Here is a 21,997-nt window from a genome sequence, read left to right as displayed (position 1 = left end):
GGAAAAACTCCCTGTTAGTCAGGGACATGACACACACACACACACACTCCATCTTCTGTCAAAAGAGATAGATAGGGGTGTAACACGTTATGTTTAATATCCTTTGATTCACAGTTTAATCACAGAAATAAGGTCATTTTTTTATTTGTGGTTTAGATGGATAGGCTTTAAGCATACTTCAAATCACCGTTCTTACCACAAAACCTGAAGCAGAACAGTGTAGATCTACTTTACTAAAAGTATAACAAACGGAATCTGTTTCCTAGTAGGACTTTGAATATCTTTGCTGTCCTTTTATGCGCATGCGTCACTGATTAGTCCGGAGCAAAGTAGATGTCAACTGCACGGGCGAATAGTCCCAGGTAGCAAAATTCACTAACGGTTCGGGGAATATGTTTGGGGATCACTTATGACTGAAAACATAGAGCTATATTAGCTGCCGAGCTGGATTTTACTTCTGACAGATTGGAAAAACCCGTAGTATAATGGACCAAGATTTTGTGGACATAGATTCTGAGGGCCGGTGGCAAAACCTATACGTTGTAAGTGAAGTTTTGCCATACACCGAACATGCTAGCTAGTCTGCAACCTCATGTAATTTTGTGTATTAAAGCAGCCAGCTGGCCATCCAAGTTAGCTCTCTAACTAGCATGGTAGTTCGCAGCCTCTGTGTTTATTTCACTGCAGAACAGAAAGCTGTTTGCCATCCTTTACATACATAATTCTGAATGTCTTTTTTTTTTCTTTGCACACTAGTTGGCTACCATATGCCTTGTCCTGAAAATTACTTGTATTAGCTTATTTAGTGACAAACCTACCTATCAGTAGCTATCATAGCTAGCTAGTGTCTATGCTAGCTAACTTGGTACACCACCAATTGAAATGCTTAAGTTACGTGACAGGCTACTTGGATAAAATAATGTAATAATAATGGACTTGCTGTTTTTTTTGCTGTTAATTCCCGTTGTAGGTTTGAGAACCAACAGTATCAAACACACGTTGCATGCCAGCATTCTACATTGATCCATTTGTCAAGTTTGCTAGCGGCATTTAAGATGGCTAGCCATTCTTACCTAGCTAAACAACTCTTTACTCTTGGTTTGTTAGCTGGGATAATTGAATTACCTGATAGTTTACTAGCGAACAAGCTAACGCGAACTAAATATTACCAGCATTGACCGACTAACAGTCCTCAAAACCTAGCTGTCGTTAACCAACAACTAAGTTACGCAATTGTTCGTAAGGGCTTCCAAAAATGATCTTAGACTAGGCTAGTGAAGAGTAAGGAACTTGCCTTTCGGTACATCTGAACTTAGCCAGCTAGTATAGTTAGCTAGCTAATTTGATCAATTTTAGGGTCTAGCGTTAAGTTACTTTGCTCAGTCAAGGGTATGCCTCCTACGAAGTGAAATACAAATCATAACCCAGTTCTTGAACAGCGCTACGCCGTGATATTCGAGCTAACATTAGTTGTGATATTTGCCATACTTTAACAATTTGTCTTATAATAAGGTGTAAACAGGCTTGCTTGTCATGCTTCCAGTAATAATCTATTTTGGGAAACTACTGAGGGTTGCTCTCCCTTCTGCTGCTCATGTATGTTGATTAATGGCGATAATTTGTCAGTTGACGCATGCTGGCCGGAGTGGACCGCTGTGACCTATGGGCTTTATGCGGTATCAAGCTGTATTTTTTTTTAATGTTTTCTGGACATCTTCAGGGACTTATAGCTTGCAGAGTAGCTCACATACTTGTTGTTTATGTTAAGAGATGCTGTCACGGTGAAGTGTGTTAATGCTTAACCGCGCATGTCAGAAGGCCAGTTAACATCAGGCTAGCACCATGTTAGATTTGGTTATCATACCTGCATGTGTGCTTTTGTGTGCTGTGTGACTTCAGGAAATACGCAACCAGTCCCACGAATGTCCTTACAAAGTGGCGAAATATCCAGAAAATAGGAATCGCAATCGATACAGAGATGTCAGCCCATGTAAGTCTGAACTGAGCTGTTTCTCCTGTTAACCTCTTAAGTATAGTTGATTGTTGTGAATTGAGAGGTATTTATATATGATTACTTTGTCCATTTGCTGTTTTTAACCTTGTAGACCATGTACCCTTTTACAATAACGCCTGACTAAATACTGTTTTCTTCTTTCTTTTCATTCTTCAATGTTTCAGTTGATCACAGTCGAGTCAAACTAGAAAACACAGAAAATGATTACATCAATGCCAGTTTAGTGATGATGGAGGAAGCCCAAAGAAGTTACATTTTAACTCAGGTATGTTGAGACAGTTCTCCCCTCTTAATTGTAGATCCTCTCAATGACCACAGGACTACACTTATTTTTGTTTCAAGGAGCACTTTTGTTCCCAAGGGAACTAAACATAGTGCATAATTATTATTAAGCGCCAACTGGAAAATGTACAGTTTTATTTTCAGTTCATCGTATTTTAATGTTCTTATCTTATGTTTCGTTTTATGTTTTTATCATATTTTACATTCATTTCATATGGTGCGTACGTCAGATTGTCTTGGCCAGGTCACCTTGACAGTTTTCGCCTAGACAGCCAATTTTCAGCAGATCAATTGTTCAACAGCTTGATGAGTTGTCATGCCCACTTGTCTGTTAACAGTTGATTGCACAGTGCTTGGATTGTTGGGCTGTGTCCGGACGCATGAAACGAAATGATGCATTTAGTTTGATCACTGCATTGCACCTCATATGCAGGTTTCCAGAGTCAAGGAGAGTAGAGTCTTTAAGTGGCGCCGGGGGGGGGGGGATCCTTTCAAAACTTGCAGAACATCATACTGCTAGATTGTTCATTTTCAAGCCAATCAAATTCCCCTCAGCCAGTGTTTTACTCTTTGATGACACTAGCGTAACACTGCTGGTGATTTGAAGAAATGTATTTCACACATGAGACAAGTGGCCCATTTGAGGTATATAGCGTGATGCGTAACTCACTTCGAAATATAGCGGTGCTATCGTCCCAGTACTTTTCAATGTTGTAAATTATTTCATAGGCCAATATTAATGTTGTTAGAAGTAATTTGCATGAGTGCGCGTGGATATTGTTTACGTTCTAGTCCCAAATGCAAGTGATATGGTCACACTGTAGAGCCCTAGACCATTTGACCTGACCTTTTCCTCTGTTTAGCCAAGAGCGTATCATGTGGAGCTTTCTTTTTTGGTGTTGTAATAAACATAAATACTGTTGTTGCTGTTCTGAGCCAAGTATGAACCTTCCATCAAAGGATTTGAACCCACAAATCTTGTTGCTGATTTTGAGAAAGGGGCCACGATGCCTGGGTTCACGATGTTACTGGAAAGTCAGATGAGTTGAAGTGGGGACGTGGTCAGTGTGGGAATACAATGACATCGCCGTTATGTAGACCACTGTAATTGCTCAGCATAAGAATAGCTGTCTTATATTGCATGCTGTCATTTTTTTCAGAGGTTGAAGTACCGTACTGCTCATGATTTTGCCATTTATTTCATATTTGCCTTTTAGGAAAATTCCAAAATTCAATTCTGTGTGCATATGTGTACATGTTTGTATGTGAGCGTCTATATGATTGTGCTTTAGTGTACATGTTTGTATGTGAGCGTCTATATGATTGTGCTTTAGTGTACATGTTTGTATGTGAGCGTATATATGATTGTGCTTTAGTGTACATGTTTGAATGCCTTTCCTCTCCATGCAGGGTCCACTGCGGAACACATGTGGCCACTTCTGGCTGATGATCTGGGAGCAGAAGACCAAAGCCATCGTCATGCTAAACCGTGTCATTGAGAAGGGATCGGTGCGTACACTCTTTCTGTTACTCTGCTAATACTAGGGGGAGGGGGCGGAAGAGAGAGACAGGTAGACAAACAACAGAGAGAGGTACAGAACTCTTCCTCTGTTAAATCCAGGTGGCAATCATACAGTTTGAAATGGTCGAACACTCTTAAACTATATGTACTCAAGAGAGTGATTGGATTAGATTGAAGTCATTTTTAGTTGGTCGCCTGTAGGCATTTTTTTTTTTTTTGACCCTGTCGGTATGATTGGAACCGTAGAACACGTCCGCCCACTCTGTTTTCTCTCCAACTGGTAGTTGTTGTGACGTGAATATTTTAATTCAAATTCATATTTTTTCCTGACGGCTTGCCCCACCCACTTCGCCTTGCCAACAGTCACCTGCTTCTTATCACTATAAATCTCCAGCTTTTACTCAACCTCCAACTGGCAGAAGCCCCAATGACATGTTTCTGCCTTGTGAATTTACTTTCTGTTTATTTTATTTTTTTCATTTTCATTGAAGGAAGTAAGATAAAGTAAACACTCTCTTTCTCGTAAGCACAACCACAGACGGCCTCAACATGTTGGGCCTCAACATGTCAGTCCAAAGAAATGTAATTCCTGGAACCGTACTAATGAAGTTCTCATGGCTAGCTGAGGAAACGGATAGGGAGACAATGAATGAACTGTATTTGCAGAGCATCTTGGGACAAACAAGCACTAGATCTTATACTAGTTCTGTCTTCCTTGACTTCCTTTCCCTTTCCCTCCCCTCCCTTCCCTCCCTCCCTCCATTCTGCCCTCACAGGAGAAGTGTGCTCAGTACTGGCCGACTCAGGAGGAGCATGACACGACCTTTAGGGACACACGCTTCAAGGTGACACTTGTCTCAGAAGACGTGAAGTCCTATTACACCACCAGAGTGCTGGAGTTGCAAAATATCACTGTAAGAAGTTTTCTGTTTGGCTTTATGAAATATCACTGTAAGCAGTTTTCTGTTTGGCTTTATGAAATATCACTGTAAGCAGTTTTCTGTTTGGCTTTATGAAATATCACTGTAAGAAGTTTTCTGTTTGGCTTTATGAAACATGTAGAAGTTCCACATCCACAGGTGATTACAAGATCCAAAAATGTAGAGGAGGAAGCATTATTTATTGTTGAACTAAGTGCTTTATGGTTTCCCACAGTGTTCTAACCAAGACTCTTAGGAGTATTTCATATTCCACCCCCTCACACCTACACCCACAACTAGAACTATGGCTAATGAGGCTGGAAATCATTTCAACTAACTCCTAAGATATTTTCGAAAACCATTGTGGTAGAATAAGTGTGTTTAGAAAAATTATAATAATAATTTGGCTTATGCCATAATTTTCAATATAAAGCATGCTGTGACTATGCCCTAAAATGGCATCTGAGTTCCAATCATGCTAGACCACACAAGCCCCCCGCCCCTCCTCCTTCCACTTCCCTTGCCATAGCAACTGCCAATCCTGCGCCCTGCAGAGCAACATCCATGTCTCCCTGACTTACTCTTATTGGTCATAGCCAGGGGATGACACTGTGCCCTCAGCTTTGGCTTAGTCAATAGCCCACCATTAAGCTTAATATCCAACAAGCTGTTCTGACGAAAAGTAGCATCGTCAATGAAAACGAGTGAACTCCGCTAGTTCCTTTGTCAGGCAACGTATTACAAATAAATAGGGATTACATTATTAATAATCTATGCAATTCTATTTGGATATCAGAAACGTTTCTATCTGTCAGCCCTTTCTTGATAGAACTGTAGCCATGGGCTTATGTCTGCTCTCACATGTCGAGGAAACGTTCAGCTTGATCCACACCTTCATTGACTTACTATGAACACAGCCTATGGATTATTATTTAAGGCGTGTTGGGCTATAGCTCATAGGCTGATTTAGAAACAAACAAATATAATACCTAACTATGTCTGAGTTCATTCAGATCACAGCATGTATTCCTGTGTCAGCACAGGCATATTACATAGACAGAAGGTGGTTGGGTTGGGTTGGGATAGGTAGGCAGTTTATGCAAGACACCATCATCATTTGTGCTACTTTGAGTCTGCATCTATGCTCTTGTCAAACCCCCTTAGCTGTTGTTGTTTTACATTCTAAAAACACCAGGACCTCTTTGGATCAGCATATTTTTAGAGACTTTTGGTTTGTTGTAGTTTTGAGTAAAGCCGTTGACCCCTTTTCTGCTCACTCCCTCATTCACACAAGTATTTTCAATTCATTTGTATTCTGCCCTCAAACATCTGTTCCTCTCTGCAGACGGGAGAGACGAGGCAGCTGTATCACTTCCATTACACCACCTGGCCAGACTTTGGTGTCCCAGAATCCCCTGCTTCCTTCCTCAATTTCCTGTTTAAGGTGCGCGAGTCGGACGCTCTCGGCTCAGACTGTGGACCGGCAGTTGTTCACTGTAGCGCAGGTATCGGCCGATCCGGAACCTTCTCCCTGGTAGACACCTGCCTGGTTCTTGTAAGTGACCTTGTGACTCGTCCGTCAGCTGTATGTGTAGTACACATGAATCACATTCATTTCAGCATGTTTTTCTGTTACATTGCTCTTTAAGTGTTAAACTGATGCTGAGTAATTAAACTAAAGACATTTAGCACATGCAGGGTATAGGTTTGTACATGAGAACCTGTGCTACCGGACAATACTAATATTATTGGTTATTTTTGTAGTCCACGCTGACAAGTTAATGAAGGAGTTATTGCCAATAGTGTTGCAAGATTAAAGGTTGATTGTCATTTGGATGCAAGTTTGGGTGCATTTCTAACAGCGCAGTACACCATTGTAATCCAATACACTTTTGTCAAAATCAGTGAATTACTCTTCATGGTCATCTAGCTATCTGTTCTGTGTGTGCTCGGACCCAGCTATAATTAATTCTAACCAATTACTCTAACATTACTCTAATTACTCTGACATCACTCTAATTACTCTGACATTACTCTAATTACTCTAACATTACTGTAATTACTCTAACATTACTCCAATTACTCTAACATTACTTCAGGAGCACTGAAAGGAGGGGTGTAATTTGATTGGCAGTTGAGTAGTAAATTCAAAATTAATAAATAAACAGTAGGCCATGGCAAGACTGACACTTGTTTGTGTGATATTATATATCATGATGGAGTGCCAGTCTCTTAGTCTTATTTGTTTTGGCCTGAAACTCCTTTGGGTCACGCACAGATGGAAAAGCGGAAGGACCCAGCGTCAGTGGACATCAAAAAGATCCTTCTGGACATGAGACAATACCGCATGGGCCTGATTCAGACAGCCGACCAGCTCCGCTTCTCCTACATGGCTGTGATGGAGGGAGCCAAGTGCACCGTGGGAGACTCCTCAGTGCAGGTACTCCAGGCTTCGCCACTGTTCAACAGCAGCAGCAGCTCAGTTCAGTCCTCACCGCGGTCACATGATAGAAGTGATCATGGCATTCATATTCATGTGTGGACCTTCTCGCATGTCTTTGCAGAAACGGTGGAAAGAGCTCTCCAGAGAAGACCACGAGCCTACGTCTGACTCCCCACCCCCAGCCCAGGCCTCCAAGACCCCTTCAGACAAACACAATGGCTGCCAGCTCTCCTGTTCGGAGGAGAGGGCCGATGGGGAGGCGGGCAAGCGGACGGGGACGGGGACGGATGCACCCAGCAAGGAACAGGAATCGGATGGAGCGATGGGAAAGTGAGTGATGTTAAAGAGAGGCAGGAGTGAGAGAGGAGCAGGGAGAGAGAGGAGCAGGGAGACCTTGAGGAGAGGTTAGGAGAATAGGATGGACAATTGGCTTGTGATTTGGAGAAATGAGTCATCACATCTTATCATAGTACTTTAGCTACTAAATGAAAGACCAGGCAGTGGGAAACACTTTGAGGAAACGGAAGCAATGAAGTAGATCAAATAAAGTACTCATTGCCTGTTTGAGATCACGTTTTGATCTAATTTATGAGCTTAATCCAAGGTGCTAAGCAACCAAGTACATTTGATCACCACAATCATATTTATATAATTTGTTTCTATGGTATAAAGGCAGACACAGACTTATTGTTAAGAAGCTGATATCATTTGAAGATCAGAATTGGTCTGTGGTATGGGAGCACTGTGATCCTGGAGCTTATCGACAGCATGTGTTCCTCATGTGAAGAGCCCTGCTTGTGTTCCTCATGTGAAGAGCCCTGCTTGTGTTCCTCATGTGAAGAGCCCTGCTTGTGTTCCTCATGTGAAGAGCCCTGCTTGTGTTCCTCATGTGAAGAGCCCTGCTTGTGTTCCTCATGTGAAGAGCCCTGCTTGTGTTCCTCATGTGAAGAGCCCTGCTTGTGTTCCTCATGTGAAGAGCCCTGCTTGTGTGCTGTGTTGCAGCGGGAGGAAGCGCCAGCGGGACGAGAGACTGTCCAACTCCACGCAGAAGACTCCACAGAAGCAGACCAAGCCCAGACTGGGAGATTCAGAGAAGAAGAGGAAAAGGTGATGGTGCTTGTCTGGGGGAGAGCTACCTCTTAGTCCCAACCCCAGCGGCTGTCCAGTCTCCAGTTTCATGTTTTAGTTTCATTCTGTCTGAACACATCCTTGAATTTCACTCAAACTCCATTGTCACCTTGGGGTTTTTTTTCTGTCAGAAAAATAAAAACGCTTCAACATCTACAATGATGCAATTCTGAGGGCACAATTAAAAAGATAGTCTTTCCCATATTTCTACAGATACTGATTCTTTGTACTAGTATTTTTTTATGAATTTGTTTTTTGTGCATTTGTTTTCACTTTCAGTGAACCAATGAAATAAGATGCCTCAAAAAGAAAAAAGACCCAGAATGGACAAAGGAAAATGCTTTCTTTTCCATCGTGCCTTCAAAATGACATCACTGTAGATCTTGACCATCTCTGTTGTTTGCCAGAAGTGTATCACACCACACCCTTAACTGCAGCAACAGCAAGGTCTTCTTTTTAGTTGTCAGATCATTTAGTCTAATGCCTTGGTCAGTTGTCTCATTTGTAGGATGGCAGATTTGTGGACATGGTTCTATATTTTCAAAGTGGATGTTATTTTCTTGGGCAAGGCTCCCTTTGCCAATGTGCCTTTGTTCTCCCTTGAGCTTCTGGCTCTTGCAAATCTCTGCCTTGTATGTTGTTCCTCCAAACAGTCTGGCCTGCATTTGCTGCACATGACACACGGAGACAGGGGGAGAGGTCCTGTTGGGTGCCGTGTTACAGTTGCGTCTTGAAGATTATTTTATGAGGAGCGATTGGCCCTGGGTTTTGCCTGAGCCACCCAGAGCTGTACGTGAGCGGAAGGTTGTTGGCGTGTGGTTGGTGTGTGTTTCATGTGCCATAGCCATGTGTTGCTTCTGTCCGTGTGTGTGTGTGTGTGTGTGTGTGTGTGTGTGTTTGTTGGGCCTCTGGCTGTGTACAAAACAAATTTGTTCATAGCGTATATCTCTCTACTTCTAAGCCTTTTTCATTCAAACTATACAGCTCTACACCTTACTTTGGCAAAACCATATAAATGTCAGTAAAAAAATCTTTTATTAAATTGCTATAGATTTCCTACAGCAAACATATATAGCTTGTCCAATATAAATGACAATCTCCTCCTAGAAAGAAAATGTGTAGACCATACTTTCATAACTTTTAGCATAATAATTGAAAGTGCTGCTAGCAGTATCCTTCATGGCACCATATTCTGGCCTGATAACTGTCCTATATCTCGTTGTCATTTAAGGATGAGAACTGTTATTCAGTAGACCTACGTGTGGGTTTGCAAGCGCACCATGTTGGTGGTGCAGTGCAGCTGGCTGCATAATATGAAACATCAGATGTGTGTACATTTGAGCAGCATATGAAACTGGAAATCACCAGTTTTAGGCAGAAGGGTTTCCTAAAGATGTTAGTCTTTCGGCAGCCTTTGTTTCAAGTTTGACCTCCACTGTTGAGCTCCTTCTGTGAGGGTCTAGTGTGTGTGTGTGTGTGTGTGAGCACATGTATAGTTTAGGCAAAAATGACCCATTTAGACATTACCAAACATACATTTTCTTTTTTAGATTTTCAGATCGGCCGTTTTAAATCATTCCAGTCCTCATTGGCTGCATGGTGTGTGTGTTTTGGTCATTCCTTCTGCTGGAGACATAGGGCTTCAGAGAGGGTCTGTAACGGGGACAGAACAGTTTGTTTTGGGTTTGCTCTATCCAAACATTCCCTTATTGGCCTCCAGGCCGGAGCTGTCAGTGAGGTAAAGCAAGGCATTTTGACAGCATGACTGACTGACTGGGTTAACTCTGAGGAAAGTTTATCATGCAAGTCATAGCTGTAGGTTGAGCACTGAACGATGGGACCGTTCTGCTTTCAGTGCATTTGTCTCTGCTGTTGCTTGCGCTTATCTTGCATACCCAAGAAACGAGAGGGTTCTGCATGCCTCTTAGTCATCCATCCTGTACTGTCATGCTAGTCATTTTACCAGAAGTGTGCATCAGATCCGTCTGCCGGGTGTTTGTGTGTGGAGTGTGGAGCCTCGCCTCAGGCCAGCTGCCTGAGGGGATTCTTCAGGATTGAGATTGAGACGCAGCACTGTTGTAATGCTTGTGTGTATCTGGTGTCCAGCTAGTGATGCGGGGGGCCAGTTTTCACCTCAGCTCCTGGCATCTCTTCCCTGCATGCATTCAGGTCACTCAATGCTCAGGATCAACTGGGTGCACCTGATTCTTGAGCCGCCTAAAACATGCAGCATCCACTGTCACGGCCACTCTCATTCAACCTTTGGACCCTCGTGGCCTACTCCTGCATCACCGTCTAGAGATGCTGGGGCAATTGCTCTGTCGGTTAGCATTGGGCTAGCTTAGCTGCGCTTTAGAACTGTACTCCTTCAAGCAGAACTTTCAGAGTTCAACACGCTGCTGAACGTGACTGCTGTGTTCAAAATGTTTTTTAAAAAGGCTTGGGTCCAACTGATGCGCTGCTAAACCGTCTGAAACCCAGCACTACGGTATCCATGTTTTACAGTTAATGCCACTTATTGATATCAATAATTAAGGTAGCCATGCAAGTATCAATATACTATTGAGGCCTATATGCTTATAACATCAATCAACATCGCATCCACCAAACAAAGTATTTTTAAGTAAGTAATATAGGTATCTGTTCCATTATCATGTCGGTTCTCCACAATGGGAAGCATCAGAAGGAATAGTTTAAGTAATAGGCTACCTAAAGTCATTTGGGGATCCTCAAATTTGATGGAACAGTCTAGGCCAATGTGGCTTGTGTTTGAAGGTCACATCAAATTAAACAGCCAGCCAATAAATCAATATTCACAGTGGCGCTTGATGTCTGCATGGTGAATAAAGAAAGCGCTATTTGCATTTGGCCATTCTTCGTGAGAAGAGAAACCATCCTACGGTTGCTGTTATGTAAAGTAATAGGCCTATAGCATTTCATTCACACAGCTAAAGTAGTACTAAAAGAGGACACCGGCCTACATGGGTAAAGACACACATAGCCTACAAGCCTGTCTTTGTGTTAGGCCCATTCCATCCATATCGGTCTAATCTCTCCTTAACCCATCACCGTAACATGCGGGTGTCAAACTCTTAAACGCAGCTAAGCTAACCACAGAGCAATTGCCCCACGATGACTATCAGTTTGAATTCAGAGCTGTATGTGTGCCTGGGTGTTTTTGACAGGGCAAGAACCAGTGATGCCTGATTCCATGGCAACATCAGTAGGGATCTGCGGTCCTCGTCTTCACCTTCCTCGTCCCCAGCATCTCGAAATCCACCCACGAAAAATAAACTGTTTACAGCATGAACGTGGACGAACGTGGAGCAACAGCATCAGGACGTGAACACACCAGCAAAATCATCATGGTTGTATTGCTTTGGGTTGTTTTTTTACAATGTCTTTCAGTTTTGTTTTTCTCTAATTTGCTCTTTTCTGTTACTTTGGAGAGAAAAACAGCAAAAAGAAGCTGAACTAGGCCAATGTATTGACAGCTTGTAATGCTTTTGATATCTAAATATATATACATATGTACTTGTATTTTTAGACAACCTTTTTCAAAGGCAAGATAAAATGTTCTATTTTTTTATATGAAATTACTTGAAATGTCCTATCATGTCCAGGGTCTGTAAACTGCGCCCCCTCAGGACATGACCCAGTACCCATCTTGTGTCTGGAATGCTTTGATTTGTGTACATAGTGGACTTTTAAAAGGTGTAAAAACACAAAGTATTTTGAATTGTACAAAATGATGGGAAACATTGTTATTTGGTTGAAAGACAGAAACATTGTGCCCATGACCAGTTGCCCTTTGAATGAAATTTGAATGAAGTCTTACATTTCATTATTTGAGACTATAACCTACAAATAAAACTGGCATCCTCTAGTTTCTAACAATGAAGCTTTCTTGTTTTTTCAATTTCACTTCACACATTAACAATATCTTTTTCCAGTATGTAGTTAAGCACCTCCTGGCACACTACACTATGACAAGTTATCCAATTTCACTTCTGAATTCATAGCAGTGATTTGTGCCCACCCTTTTTCTACAGAGCGCTTGCTCCAACAGAGGGGGTGGTGTTATGTTACAATACAAGCAGCATGCTGGGAAAGTGACAGGACATCCAGTCAGCAAGTGTTTGTGTCAGCAGATTAGCATAGGCAACCTTCCAGAAAACAAAAGGAAATGCTCAAGAGACAGAGCTCATAATGTTCCAAGAATAAGCAAAGTCCAGACAGTTCTTCTGTTACTCCTGGAGCTTTTTCAGTTCCAAGGCAATTTGTCAAATGAAGGAGTTATTTGTGAATGTCTCTATCTAAACATTGTGTGATACTTCCAGAGGAATTGCTGAGCTATAGTTAAGTGACTAAGTAAGGGGTGATGGGCCTGTCTTTGTGAATCGGGTTCAGAGGGGTCCTTTGTCCAGTTCAGCTTTAGAATATTGCAGGTGGGATCCCATTGCCGAACAGCAGTTTCCAGGATGGGGGCATGTTCCACTGAGGCGAGCCCTGGGCCTGGAAGAGAGATAACATCCTTTACTTATAAAGCCTAGCAATCCAACAAGCACCAGTCCTGTGTCGCAACAGTCGGGCAACACACAACAGCTGAACATGCTCTACAACGACCTGACTTAAGGCACTTTATTCTCCTGAGATTTTATAAATAATACAATAAATCTCTAGAGGTGGGGGGCAAGAAACATTATATAATACATAAATGCAGTTTACGGAAATGAATGTTAATAGTTTATCACGTATGTTGTTTTCTATAAGTTTATGTGTTTTAATAAAGCTAATATTGGCATTAGAATACTCCTGATGATGTACCAGTTGACAATGTGTGTACTAACGGCTACGCTTTCCCCACAATCAAGTTTTTTACATGACATTTTCATTTCATCTGAAGTAGCGCTCTAGTCTACCGTACAGTAATGAGACATTTTCATGTTTTTTTTTTGCAGTGCTTGTGAAAACTGAACTAACTGAATGCATCTGGATAAGCATCACTTACAGGTTTGCCGAGTAGGTGGAGCCAGTCATTGAGGTAGTTCCCCAAGGCAAAGGCATCAGGGATGTTGTCTCCTTCTGAGCAGAAGATCAACACCACCGCCATGCGGATGTCTTCATCGCAGCTGAAGAGAGTCAGTAGCACAGGGTTCAAAGGTTATACTCACCATCACCTGAGGATATCTTCAGTCTATCTTCCTGCTCACAACTTTCCAGGGTAGGGCATTCCATTATACAGTAATAATATGGCATTAACCCTTTCCCACCACTGAATGAACAGGCACCAACATTGAGGGTTGAGAGTTGAGATGAACATTTTGAGTTTTTGTCTAAAATGAACTGGAATGAGTTGTGTTTATCCCTCTTGCGCATAACCAGTTAACACCAAAATGAATTTCCGAATGTTAATAAAACTAAAATGTTTAAAATAAATATAAAAATGGCTTAACATAATTTCAATTAAGTTTTTTGGCATGTTAATAAAAGACTGAGTATTCAAACCTTTCACTTAGTACTTGGTTAAGGCACCATCGGCAGCAATGACAGACTCAAGTCTCCTCGGGCATGATCTTACAAGCTTGGCACACCTTTCTTTACAAGCTCAACCATGTTGAATAGTGAGCATTGGTGCACAGCCATTTTCAGGTCTCTAGATATGCTCTATTGGGTTCAGGTCCAGACTCTGGCTGGATAACTCTAGGAGTTTTCCCAAAGCAACTTCTGTGTTTTTATGGCAGTATACTTTGGGTTGTTGTCTGGTCAGCACTCTAGAAAAGGTTTTTACTCAGGGTCACTCTTCTCTCAGTATCACTCTATATTTTTCTGCATCCATCTTTCCTTCTGTCCTGACTAGTCTCACAGTCCCTGTCACATCAAACATCCTCCCAGAATGAGGCTGCCACCACCGTATTTTGGATGGTATTAATGATATGATGCTCAGTGCCTGGTTTCCTCCACATGCTGTTGGGAATTGTGGCTAAATAGTTCAAATAAATCTTCGTTTCATCAGACCTGAGGATTTTGCCTCATGATCTGAGTCATTCAGGTGTTTTTTTTGGCAAACTCCCAGCAGGCTGCCATGTGCTTTTTAGTGAGAAATGGCTTCCACCTGGCCACTATACCAAGGAAGCATTGAAGCACCTATCCTTCACCATTTAGTGAATTCGACCAGCTCATCATGGCTGCCACTAAGATACTTCTGGGTAATTTCACTCACACTATTCGATCACAGCCCTTACACGGACATGTGCACGCCTTTCCTTATTATGTCCAATGAATTTAATAGGCACAGGCGGACTCCAATCAAGTTGGAGAATACTGATGGAAGAAGTATGCACCAGAGCTTAATTGCAAGTGTTGCAAAATGGTATAATCGAATACTTCTTATTTCTAATAAATTAACGAAACACTCCAAAAACCTGTTTTTGCCTTGTCATTTTGGAGTATTTTGTGTAGACAGATGAGAAAAATGAATTATACCCATTTTAAGATATGAAATATGGCAAAATGAGGAAAACTTGAAAGGGTCTGAACAATTTCTGTATGCCAAAGTAATTAAACCAACAAAGTTCTTTCAAACTATAAAAGATAATTTGTCATAGACACTTGTATCAACATTGTTTCTAATTGCTACTGCTAACTGATCTCCTATCTGATCCTACCAGTCAGTGTAGAGACCCTTGGTGACGCCTCCTCCGGGGATGTAGAGTTTCTGCTCCGAGTCGCTGATGCCAGGGAAGGTAGACACCTTCTCCATCTCCCTCCACTCCAGCTCTTGAATCCTCTGCCCTGCCTCTTTCTGTAGCGCTGGAGTAAGCAGGTAACGCAGGGGGGTGCTGCAAAAGCAGAGAAATGAGAACTGATACACTAGAAATACTAAAAAAGAATGTCTGTCTCAACTGTATAGCCATAGTTAAGACATTTAACAGATGCTTTTGTCCAAAGCAACTTAAAAAAAGAAAACCAGATACAAAGATTAGAACATGAACTAATAGGCATAATGAAATTAACTGAATGAAATTCATAAAACATTATTTAAAAATAAACCCACCAATTATTACTATAATAATAATGATAGTAATAATAATAATAATACCCAAACTATGATATTACTTATAAAGTATACATCAAACAAACTGTAAGGCTATTTGCTTAGATTAAAAGAGAGGAAACATCAGACCTCATAAAGTAAGGTGCTGAGATGTCAATGTGAATGGTGTTAAGTGCAAGCACTCTATATTAAATCTGAGTGTCTAAACTACACTGAAGTATGTGTGGAGCCAGATACGCTGTTTTCATATCAAAAGCAAGGGGTGTAACTGCCATTAGATCTTTGTTAAGTGAATAGTGATATGTTTGACTGGCGTTACTTACCCTTGAAGCTGTTGGTCATCCCTTTGGTATGCATGGCTACTTGACAGAATAACGGTTTTACTGAATCCACTGGATTTAATCCAGGACACAATGTTTTTCCGGAACTGTCTGATCCTTGTCTAAGACAAAACACACAATATAAGTCAATAGCCGAAGTGAAATAAATCACGATGTTACCAGTGTACTACATGAAACGAGTCTAACGTAAACATATTGCGAACCTGAATGATAGGCGTCCTTATCTGGAGCACAGCGAGTTTCAGATCTTTGGAACAGTATACTGGATATGAGGAAACATAATGCATATTAGTGAAAGAAACTGCAGGAAATTCTGCACTGGATTCTCTACTTGCTTTCAAATTAGGTTTTCAGGTAAACGAGTTCGTACCTTCCGCATTGGTGCTCAAATCGTTAGCGTTTTCTGCCGAAGTCGCATATGGGTTGTTCCCCACCATCGGGATAAGGCTGTCGGTGTGAAAATGACCGACCTTCGGTAACTGCAGAGTGGATATGATGAGGTCTACCGCAAGCTGCCCGACATTTCCAACCGATACCGCTGGCTGTTCAAAAACAGGTTTAAAACTGTGCACAACACATAGCCTTCAACTTCATTCTAGCTCATGACAACCTGACTTGGCAGTAATTAAGCAATTTTAATAAAAAAATACAAACCATTAATAAAGTGTAGCTTTTAAAAGAAGGTGGCGATTCGTCAGTCGATACAAACATTTTAAGGTAGTCCTCACTAAATGTGAGTAACTTCTTGGGCCAAAAATTGGTGAAAGGTAACAAATCTTATAGTTAAGCTAGTAGAAGCGTGATTTTTGCTTTCACTTCAAAACCGGTCACTTACAGAGGTCCTATGGTCCTACGTCGTTTAGAATGCGTAAAGTGGTGTGCTTTAAATATGCCTGAAGCGAAATATCCACTATTTAAAAAAATCCAACATTATAGAAGTACACAATACATAAATACGCCATACTTTCATTGAGACAAAAGTGACGTATTCTATACATCCTTTTAAGTCTTGGTTAATTAATATTTGTATTACTACATCTAACTGAGCACTTTTCGGCCAGCCTGGTAGTGTGGCGCTGCAAAGATGACAAAAGTGTAAGAGATAACTAACTGGTACGTGTTCTGCTGTGCCCACAGAATACAGAATCTCAGAGATTTAGAAGGCAAAGTTGATTCTCCGTAGTATACATGGTTTACATCACTCTTTACTGGGGCTCTCAAAATGAAGACGTTATTTTTTAAATATTAACGCAATTAACGCAGCTGAGTGGGTTTTATTATTATTTATGTTAGTGCATATGCAATGGTTAAAATATCAGGGGGCATCCAACGTACACCTGACACTGAGCTTTGTTGAATTCACAAGCTTGCAAGTTTATTGAGCACTTCAGCTTACAACTAACCCAATGGGCTGCACACCACGTCCTAACTATTGACCAGCTGACTGGCTCCCTCCAAAGTGTTTCCTTCACCAGAAGTCCGTCACTCTTCTTTGCTTCTCCACGTCTTCGTCCCCGTTTCAAAACAAAAGTCCCTTCACACTTTACGTATTCAATTCTATTCAATTCAATAAAATTGTCTCAAGGCTTGGGAAGGGAAACAATCAGAAACATGGCAGATGGTAAATGGTACGTGGTACACAATACATACAAATATAATATGGTATATACATGATACATGTTAATATGATAGTGGAGAAGTTGCTGAGAGAGCAGTTAAGTATTGTAGAACAGCTTAGTGGGTATACAGTGTGCTTGTAAGGTTACTATTACAGGGGTAAGTACAAAACTATGTGGATGGTGGCAATTATTTACATTGCAGGTAAATGTTAGCACAGGGTATGGGATAGAATAAGTGCATGGGAGTGTGATTGGGGGGGGGGGGGTGTTGGTCTAGGCCTAGGGTTTCTACAAGTAGATCAGGTGGAGAGACTACAGCAGCATCCCACAGCGAAGATAGTGTAGACTAGGAGGGGAAGAAAGAGACAAAGTTAGTGGGTAGAGTTCGGCTGCCAATACACATATACGTATTTAACGGATGTGATGAGGAACAATGTTCCCACAGCCATCAGCATTTGCGAGCAAAGGTCATGCTATAAGAGTGAGAAAATTTGGTTAGTAAACATCAATTTGATAAACATATACATTTAGGTAAACAATTAGCCTAACACTAGGTAATATGGCTACTTTATCAGTATCAGTATTTGCATAATATGATATAGAAGGAGAAGGAGAGGGAGAGGCTGGTCTGCAAGGTGTAAGGGAATTTCGTTTGGTTTGTGTTTAGTTTTGGTTGGCTGACATGCAAAGTTAAGTTGGTATAGCAAAGGTGGCAGCAGGATACATAACAGTGCACAACTGGCTAGTGAACGCTGCAACACTGTGAACTGTGTGTCTGTAGCCCAGTTTGATTGGTACTGGGGATTTTATATGTGTTTAATTGTGATGGGTTATGTTTAGTCATGTTGGCTTGGTTGGTGCATGGGGATTTTTAGCTATACAAACATAATAACAATAACAAATATGCCTCCATAGGTAATAGTCCATTTTGGTGCTCTTGATGGATTTATGGGAAATATGTAGTTCACAGGAGAGAATCTGTGTTCAAAGTTAAAAATATTAAACAACAGTATTTTAATTTAAATATACTTCCTTTGTGTTGATTCCACGCGAATTCTGTGATTTAAATATCCACCATTACAAGCTTCAGTCGTCAGAAGAAAAAAGTTAGTAATTACGATACATCACAGCAAATTGTGCAAAAACCGCAAACACTACTTTAGCAGATGCAAAATAATATATACACAGAGAAAATGTATCATTAGCAATAATTTAGGCATTTAACACTAATGAGAAAAACATTTCTTTTGGTGGGGTGTTCTATAGGCTATGTTTAATAAAAAGATGATTTCACAAGAAAATGCGTGTTAAGTTGTTTTTTGTAAAGCGGTTTTCGGCTGATCAAACTGAATTGGACCCGTCAGAGGTACCAAAGGCGAAAGGCGCTTAGGTAGATGTGTGCCAATCTGGTGGCTACTCTTGGCAAAATAGTGAATATAATGGGATTTCTTGCAGCTTTTGTATGGGTGAGATGAGGCCTGGAGCCTGGGTGGATAGTTCAGGGTTACCAGGAGTCTGGGTGGATAGGTCAGGGTTACCAGGAGTCTGGGTGGATAGGTCAGGGTTACCAGGAGTCTGGGTGGAGAGGTCAGGGTTACCAGGAGTCTGGGTGGATTGGTCAGGGTTACCAGGAGCTACCACTTAAGAAATATTTAGCCAGAGTGGGGTTTGTACAGGACAATAGAGCACCATTCATTGTTTGTTTAAAACAGACCGTTATAAGACAAGGTGTCTAGAAATGTAGGTTTGCTTTATTGCAGTCCTGTTATTATCAACTTAGACATATTGCCCAAGTGAAGCCATTCTTAGACCTTGCAGACACTGAAGAACATATCCAGTCCTTTACGTCCTCTGCCTTGAGTACTTGAATGCCCTGTTTTCTGAGCTGAATGTGCAATTGCTGACATGACTTCAACCGTAATGCTTCTGTTAGGTGTCTGACATGGTCTAGGCCGGGTATCGACGCACATTACATCTATATTAGATTTAGAATCTATCTTAAAATGACATGATCAAGCACCCAGTTACAGAACTGGCCAAGTGTATACTCCTGTGAGGCAGGTGGCATCCTCAAACCAAGCCCTCTTGGCTGTTCCAAAGTCAAGTTTGAAAAATAAAGGTGATAACGCCTTTGCAGTATTAATACGTAGACTTTTCTAGGTTTTCCTCGTCACACTCAGAATGATAGCTATTGGATAAAAAGGGCAGTTTATTTTGAATATTTCTCACATAACTTACAAATGTTCATGTCCACCCAATGTCCATGAATGTTTTAATTTTACCTTAATTATGGTTCATTAACTATGACGTTAATGGCCTGTTCATGTTAATGTATGCCTAAACTACCGGTATTAGTCTGGTAAGAATAAAACCGAGGAGCCTGAATGTAGAATCCGCCACTGGGGGGCAGCAGTGATCATACTGTAGAAGTGAGTTTTTTGTCATTGTGAAGGCAAAGTTGAAGAGAGCAGTGATCAGACCACAGAGAGCAGCTTCATATCGAAATGTGTGTATTGATAGAGTTTTATAACATTGTTTTATTATATCTTTTAGTATATCTTCTTTATCAAACTGAATGTTACTTGTGCAACAGGGAGCACTGACATTATGAAATAGCATAAAGCTCTAGATTTTTAAATGAGAGACAATGAAAAATATACACACATCATCGAGAACATCTTATTTTACATTTCAAATATTTGTTCAGAAGCAAAAGCCATGTACCGGTATTCTATTTGTGCAGTGAGTGTGACTTATTGCATCCACCAGGAGGCGCTACAGAACCCTGTACGCCAAAACTACCAGACACAGGAGCCGTTTCTTTCCTCCTACCGCCATCCTCATAGACAGCTAGTCAGTATCTGCTATGCCATTGCTACTCTTGTTCTTCAAATAGTTCTTTTACCCTGCTTCTCATCTACACATTCTGTATTGTACAATCTTTGTCAGAGCTCCAGTCTAGTCCATGGAGTTGCTAAATCAGGTACATAACTGTTTATCTGCCGGTCTCCCAGTCCAAATGTTCATGGAAGTGTGTGTTTGAAATGTCACACTTGAGTCATATTGTTTGGTGATGTTTTAGTGAGATGACTCTTTTATCTGTCTTTCTCTCTCTCTTTCTCTCTCTCTGTCTCTCTCTCTCTCTCTCTCTCTCTTTCTCTTTTAAGCATTCATCCTAGCATTACTCACACCATTACATCAAATTGGGAATCTTCCCTTTATAGGTCAGCTGTGATTCAGAGTAGGCGTTTGAGAACGATACATTTCCTCTCTCCAGTTTGTACTGTACCGGCCTACCTCACCAAAACATTCAAGAATTGGCTGTGTATTCAGTAGACTGCAGAAAAAGAACAAACTGTACGATTTGTGTTTGCATTGCATTCTCGGATGTATAGTTGCATGACTTGATACAGTAGCGTTAGATTTATTGCATTACTTGTTCATTCGTTTTACATTGTGTGTTGTGTGTCGTGCTGTGTGACTTTGACTTTGACATTATTTTTCTCAAACAGACTTCAGTTTGGTAAGCAGTCTTGCTTGTCTATGGGGGAACGTTTAGCATTGTCCTGCATCCCGCATATTGAGATAATGTCCCACATTTTCATTAGACATTTGGTTCATAATTGTGAAATATAAAAACACAGGAATGCGCTTAACGCACGTTGGTTTCTACTCTATTTAATAGTGTTAGGTCAAAAGCAGCAATCTGACAAACATACGGTAGCCAAACTTTTATGAAAGCCTGGATTCCATCCAATGGCTGAGAAGAGAGCAGTGAGGTTGGCCAATCAGAATGTGCAGACGTGGGGTCGTGAACTCCTCTGTTACGGCACAAAAAACAAACTTTCAGAAACTAGGCGACATCATGGCCACATGCATCGCTTCAGGACAGCTGCCTGTGATGTATATCAATAAAGAGACCTAGTGTAACAATAAATACTAGTTTACATAAGAAATAGAAAAAAAGTGCAGGAATGTAACTGCTGTAAGTGCAAGTTAAATAGTAGTAGATAGACATTGTATCAAAGCTTTAGGTTATCTCTCAGCGTTGGTAGCATGTGCCACGTTGTCCCACATTGTCCCCGCAAACCTACTATCCGGCCTCCATGTGGTCTGGTCACCTGACAGAAGAGCACAGTTTATGGAACAGTTACATGGTGTGTGAAACGGCCAACAACACACACCACCTTTGATGTGGGCCTCATGAATGTGTGATGTCTTAGTGGGACTCTATGAATGTATTAATCCAGATGTATACTCTGTGTCATTCTTCACCCAAGGGTTTCTGAGGCAAAGCAATATCAGTTATATTTGCAACTTGCTGAGCCTCCTGAAGCTAAGGGAAGACACTCTCTCTGCATAGGGCTGATGAGGACAGCTTTGCTAATAATGCCACATCCCACGATGGCAAAGGCAAGCATGCAACATGACCTTGCATAGCCCTCCAGGGCTCTCATGTTAAACGTGGATGTGTGAGATCACATTTGGGCAGGGCGGGCACATGCAGAGCCCAGGGACGTGGCATTTTCATGGCATCACATTAGCTGGCACAACGTCCCACACCTGCCTGTGAGTTGGCAGCTCTTCTCTGAGGAATACCTTGGAGAGGAGAGGCCACGCATCGTTGTGCTAGCTCTCTCTGTGAGGAAGAACATCCCCAGCATGTGTGTT

The 21,997-nt window shown here is 41.3% G+C and overlaps 2 protein-coding genes across 3 annotated transcripts; one reads left to right on the top strand and one right to left on the bottom strand.

Annotated features, from left to right (window-relative positions):
- Positions 1 to 301: 301 nt before the first annotated feature.
- On the top strand, positions 302 to 12,206 carry ptpn2b (protein tyrosine phosphatase non-receptor type 2b). 2 transcript variants are annotated; one of them, XM_031585931.2, is made up of 10 exons: positions 302 to 542; positions 1,900 to 1,990; positions 2,179 to 2,279; positions 3,707 to 3,805; positions 4,595 to 4,732; positions 6,084 to 6,293; positions 7,017 to 7,178; positions 7,303 to 7,511; positions 8,184 to 8,288; positions 8,963 to 11,458. In XM_031585931.2, the coding sequence occupies exons 1-10, from the start codon at positions 486 to 488 to the stop codon at positions 8,985 to 8,987; spliced, it is 1,197 nt and encodes a 398-aa protein (XP_031441791.1). In that variant the 5' UTR covers positions 302 to 485; the 3' UTR covers positions 8,988 to 11,458. The 2 variants fall into 2 exon arrangements, with proteins under 2 accessions (XP_031441791.1, XP_012691548.1); XM_012836094.3 differs by lacking the exon at positions 8,963 to 11,458 and adding an exon at positions 11,495 to 12,206 and having other exon boundaries at positions 303 to 542.
- psmg2 (proteasome (prosome, macropain) assembly chaperone 2) lies at positions 12,059 to 16,569 on the bottom strand. Its single transcript, XM_012836095.3, has 7 exons — positions 16,362 to 16,569; positions 16,078 to 16,249; positions 15,911 to 15,969; positions 15,690 to 15,808; positions 14,978 to 15,151; positions 13,321 to 13,441; positions 12,059 to 12,824 (listed from the first exon to the last, which is right to left on the bottom strand). The coding sequence occupies exons 1-7, from the start codon at positions 16,416 to 16,418 to the stop codon at positions 12,744 to 12,746; spliced, it is 783 nt and encodes a 260-aa protein (XP_012691549.2). The 5' UTR covers positions 16,419 to 16,569; the 3' UTR covers positions 12,059 to 12,743.
- Between the last annotated feature and the right edge of the window lie 5,428 nt (positions 16,570 to 21,997).

Source organism: Clupea harengus, chromosome 19, assembly GCF_900700415.2.
Source record: "Clupea harengus chromosome 19, Ch_v2.0.2, whole genome shotgun sequence".
In the NCBI taxonomy this organism is placed as follows: Eukaryota; Metazoa; Chordata; class Actinopteri; order Clupeiformes; family Clupeidae; genus Clupea; species Clupea harengus.
The sequence above is the reverse complement of the archived record's forward strand: the minus strand, read 5'-3'. Positions and strand labels throughout refer to the sequence as shown.

Coding starts and splice junctions, on each gene's coding strand:
- psmg2 (XM_012836095.3), bottom strand. CDS start 16,418: ATGTTTGTATCGACTGACGAATCGCCACCTTCTTTTAAAAGCTACACT. Junction 15,809..15,910: donor TAAGGACGCCTATCATTCAG/GTTCGCAATATG, acceptor GTTTTGTCTTAG/ACAAGGATCAGACAGTTCCG. Junction 15,152..15,689: donor GATGACCAACAGCTTCAAGG/GTAAGTAACGCC, acceptor CTGCTTTTGCAG/CACCCCCCTGCGTTACCTGC.
- ptpn2b (XM_031585931.2), top strand. CDS start 486: ATGGACCAAGATTTTGTGGACATAGATTCTGAGGGCCGGTGGCAAAAC. Junction 2,280..3,706: donor GAAGTTACATTTTAACTCAG/GTATGTTGAGAC, acceptor CTCTCCATGCAG/GGTCCACTGCGGAACACATG. Junction 4,733..6,083: donor TGGAGTTGCAAAATATCACT/GTAAGAAGTTTT, acceptor TCCTCTCTGCAG/ACGGGAGAGACGAGGCAGCT.